Source organism: Apis dorsata, unplaced genomic scaffold (assembly GCF_000469605.1).
Source record: "Apis dorsata unplaced genomic scaffold, Apis dorsata 1.3 scaffold_265, whole genome shotgun sequence".
In the NCBI taxonomy this organism is placed as follows: domain Eukaryota; kingdom Metazoa; phylum Arthropoda; class Insecta; order Hymenoptera; family Apidae; genus Apis; species Apis dorsata.
In genome coordinates, this window is record NW_006263543.1 from 1 (window position 1) to 4,340 (window position 4,340).

Genomic DNA, 4,340 nt, shown 5'->3' on the forward strand with positions numbered 1-4,340 from the left:
CCGATTTTTTTTTTTTTTTTTTTTTTAATATCAAAAAAAAATTTTTTAAATATCTAGACATTGTCCGTATTTTTTTAGTATATTTGAGGTGGTTTTGTTAGTAAGACTAACAATAAGATCTCAGCTCGTGATACACAAATAATAAGTTTGATTATCGTGGCACTGATGGGAAAGGACCAATCCGCAAGACCAGGGTGCAATTAATGATTTCCAGAAGTCTGGAAACAAAGTAGAATTCCTAAAACGAGCTGGCTCTCGAGTGGAAAAAAAAGTGCTCGATCTGTTTGTTAATTTTTTTTTGTTTTTCTTTGTTCTTCTATCATCTTCGGCTTGAAAAATATAATAATCAATAATTTGACACGTAAAAACTGTCACGTGCTACAAACAAATATAAAAACGTCGTGGTGCGTGCATTATGCATATTACAAATATATACACGCACACTCAACATATATATATATATACTTATACATATGAAAAGGTTTTTTCCTTATTTTATATGACAGCACGTTAGACAAGACAAAACGTTACGGGTTTCATGTTTAATCGGAGAGAATGCGAGCAAATCATCTATTTTATTATTTTTCGAAAAAGAAAAAAAAATTTACATTTTATATGAATCAGCGCCATAAATGCGTTGTTTTTTTTAAACGATCGTATAAATTGCTCATTAGCAATTTGTCGTAATTACTTTAGCAGTAAGTCTTAAATGCAGCCAATTGTCATTCCTGTCATTATATTTCGTTTTCTTTTTTTAATTTTTTTTGTTTTAATTTTTTTTTGTCTTGTTCTATTAATTCACAAATACATAATTTTTTTTGCATACGATAAGAGGAGCGGATGTCAAACGTAACTGAAATCGTTTTGCGTCGAGTTATTTAGTCAATTTTTATTTTAAAATGCTCAAATGACTAAACGTGTCAAAGATGTTACGTTTAATCAGAAAATCTTATTAATTTTATCTAAGAAACTTTATTTACTTCTTTCTCGTCTTCTCTTCTTTTTTCTTTTATTTCGAATACAATTCTGAGCGGCTTGGCCCCTTCCTTTGCCAAACATCCCCAAAGTCCCTCCTCTCATTATTGTTAATAATATGTATTCAGTATTCGTGTTATTTTAGATTCTTATTATTATTGTCAGGTATATTCTGGTTTATTATATCATTATTACCATGAACAATGTAATCTATTATTATTCTATAATACATGGTTTTTCCAAAGCTCGCCTGCTGTTGTTTATTTACCTGTCAAAATGATACATCTCATTATTTATAAGAAACATTAAATCTAATAACATTATATAACAAGCTTCAAAATATTTAATTTAGTTAAGTTAACAAAAGAAGATATATTCATGTGTCATGATTGACATATATATGCAATATAAATGCAACTTACTTCATGTTCTTATCAATTTTTTACTGTTTAATATTATATTTATATCTATACATATTGTTTACGCTTAGTTTCTTTGCCTACAAATGCAATTACTTATTGTTATAATCAGCAAAACGTGTCATATAAGATCCTCAACTTTTAATTTTTGATATTTTGGAGCTATTCAAAATGTGTTAGTATCCTATTTTTTATGTTTTACTTTTTCAATGATCTTTTTTATTAGAATAAAAGATTTATATGATGGTCAAGTTTTATAATGTTATAAATATATTACTAAACATTACAAAATAATCTACAATATTATTAATTAAAAATATCAAATCTTTTATTCAATATGATCATAAATATTTTACATTTTTATTTTATTGCCTTCTTAAAGTAATATTTAATATAGTTATTAAGATATAATAAAAATATAAAGATAGAAATGTTATTAGATATTTTATTCATTCTATATAAATGAAAAATATTTTTTAATGATATTTTTTATAAGATGAAAGATATATCATACTAATAAAATAAGAGTTTTAAATTATTTTTATGAATACAAGTTTGTGTTTGTTGTTTAAAATTTAAAAACTTAGACGATTTAGCTTATTCTGTCGATAATATATTGTTTTGGCGCTAAACTTCATTTCTTATCCTATTTTATCTTTAAAGAAATTTTGAGACACTCAAGAGATAGCGCTAATGGTTAATTTTTATTGTATTTCTATTCTTCTAATTGTCTATATTAATTTCATACAAAACTCTAAAGATGGTGCTGATTTCTATATTTTTACTCCATCTATATCTTTCTTCTACTATTTATTCTTCTTATCTATATTTGCTCTGCAAAATTTATGTGTTCAAGAAAGAATTCCAATATATAATTAACTTTATTATTTTCTTTTCATAAAATCGTAAATATTTTATTATTATATTGAATAAATAATAAATTTATAATATATTAAGTTTGTATAAATTTAATCTTTATTATATACTTCATTTATGGTTATATAATGCACTTAATCGATAATATCGCATGTAATCCAAAAATGATAAAAGAGTTAAATAATTTTTGAAATCTTAAAAATAAGTGTTGCATGTCGCGTCTATTCTATATATCGTTTATGGCCATATGTTGTCTGTAGTTTACAATAATATTATACGTGTAGAATGTCAAAACGATGTCGAAAATACAGTAGTAGCTACTTTCACCAACGAACATTATACGACAAGTTCCGCGTACATATAGAGTTGATAGAAAAGTAAGAGTAAAACACTTTTTCTTTTTTTTCGTATAAAATGTTCATTTAAGATTTATTTTCATCAACTAGGGAATTCACTCTATCGATAACTTCATCCATTTTATCGGTAACCATGCAAATTTCGCTATTATAAATTTTGTTTGAAAAAAATTATAATTGTCTAAATTAAATGAATTTAAACTGTGTCATTGTATTAAATATTTTTAAAAAATATCATTATGATATTTATATTTATATTTTATCATTAATCTATTATTAATATAATATTTATAAATATATTTAATACAATTTATATTTATAAATTATTAGATAATATATAACACGAAAGTGATTTAAAATGTAATTAAATTATTAGAAAACATATGAGTATTAAAAATCAAATAAAGTTACGCATAAATTGTAGATCACAAATTTCATGTAAAACCATAATATAAATTTTAAACAAACAAAAATTTATCCGAAATTGTAAAAATCTAATCATAATGAAAAATATGGCATTCAATTTTGAATAAAATATTTTTAATACGTAATAAAAAAAAAATTCTCTTATAATAAAGAACTTGATGTTCGATTTTCTACAAGGTCCTTCAGATCCTACACATACATTTATATATACACACATACACTATTACGATGTTTATATATATATTTGGATTGCATCCAAGAGAAGGAAGGAGCGAATGAAAAGTAGGAGACTACCTTTCTCCTAAGATGTGCGCTAGAAACTTATTTCTTTCATTTCTTTGCAATGCACGCAACTAGAACGATCAAATAACGAAGTGATAATTTTGTATACATTATTTATATCAAATTATATTTTTGCGTGATATTGCGTTTAATCATCTCATATACGAGGCTTATATCAGTAACGCTTATACGAGTGATCTATGGCAACGTGATATTTTCAGAAGAATGTTGATTATTTTATAGTACATTCCATGATAGATATATTTTAAGTGAAAGAATCGATTCTGTTATTCCTCTAGACGAAAATGAGGGAAAAAAATGAGCAAAAACATCGATATTCAGAAAAAGAAGTGGACTTTACAGGTCAGTGTTTTTTTTCAAAAAGTGCAGTGCATCGATAATATTTGCTATAAGTGAACGAATTTGTGTTGTTTTGTACCGATTTTTTGCTTTTATTGCTAAGAGATATATTTTTGTTCCAGAATGATTATTTTGTTTTGTAATAAAAGTATTTGTGTTGAATCTGATTTTTTTTTCTATAGAATAGAAAACTTTAATTTTATAAGTATATAATATAAATTGATTTTCTTTTTTGTAATATTTAAAATTTAAAATAAAATATAAAACTTTATTATAAAAATTTATAAAATATAAAAAATTCAAAATATAGAATTTTAAAATATGAAATATTTTATTTTAAAAATATGAATATATTAATGTAGTAATGTAATTTAGCAAAGTTTTTTTGCTCCTAAGATAGAAATTATTTATATATCGATCTCAAATAAAAAATATGAGTAAAATATGTAAGAATATGTAATTATTAATCTTTTTTTATATAAAAATCAAAATTTTTTAAGCTTAATCACATTAAAATTCTAAAAATTTCAAAATAAAAATTATGATCAAATGATTATTAATATATATTTTCGATTCGTATTGAGTAAAAAAGTGAAAAAAACTTATTATAAATCATTATTTCATTTAACTTTATATAATAATTTTA

General features: G+C 23.3%; 1 protein-coding gene across 3 annotated transcripts in view; it reads left to right on the forward strand.

The window, feature by feature from the left end:
- The first annotated feature begins 2,494 nt into the window (after positions 1 to 2,494).
- The window catches only part of LOC102679375, a 7,363-nt gene continuing 5,517 nt past the window's right edge, over positions 2,495 to 4,340 (forward strand). The window contains exons 1-2 of one of the 3 annotated variants that reach the window (XM_006616445.2): positions 2,517 to 2,647; positions 3,605 to 3,697. In XM_006616445.2, coding sequence (XP_006616508.1) covers positions 3,640 to 3,697 — 58 coding nt within the window. In that variant the 5' untranslated portion in view covers positions 2,517 to 2,647; positions 3,605 to 3,639. Of the gene's footprint in view, positions 2,648 to 3,245; positions 3,698 to 4,340 lie in introns of those variants that run through there. The other 2 variants (XM_006616446.2, XM_031510859.1) reach the window with 2 other exon arrangements.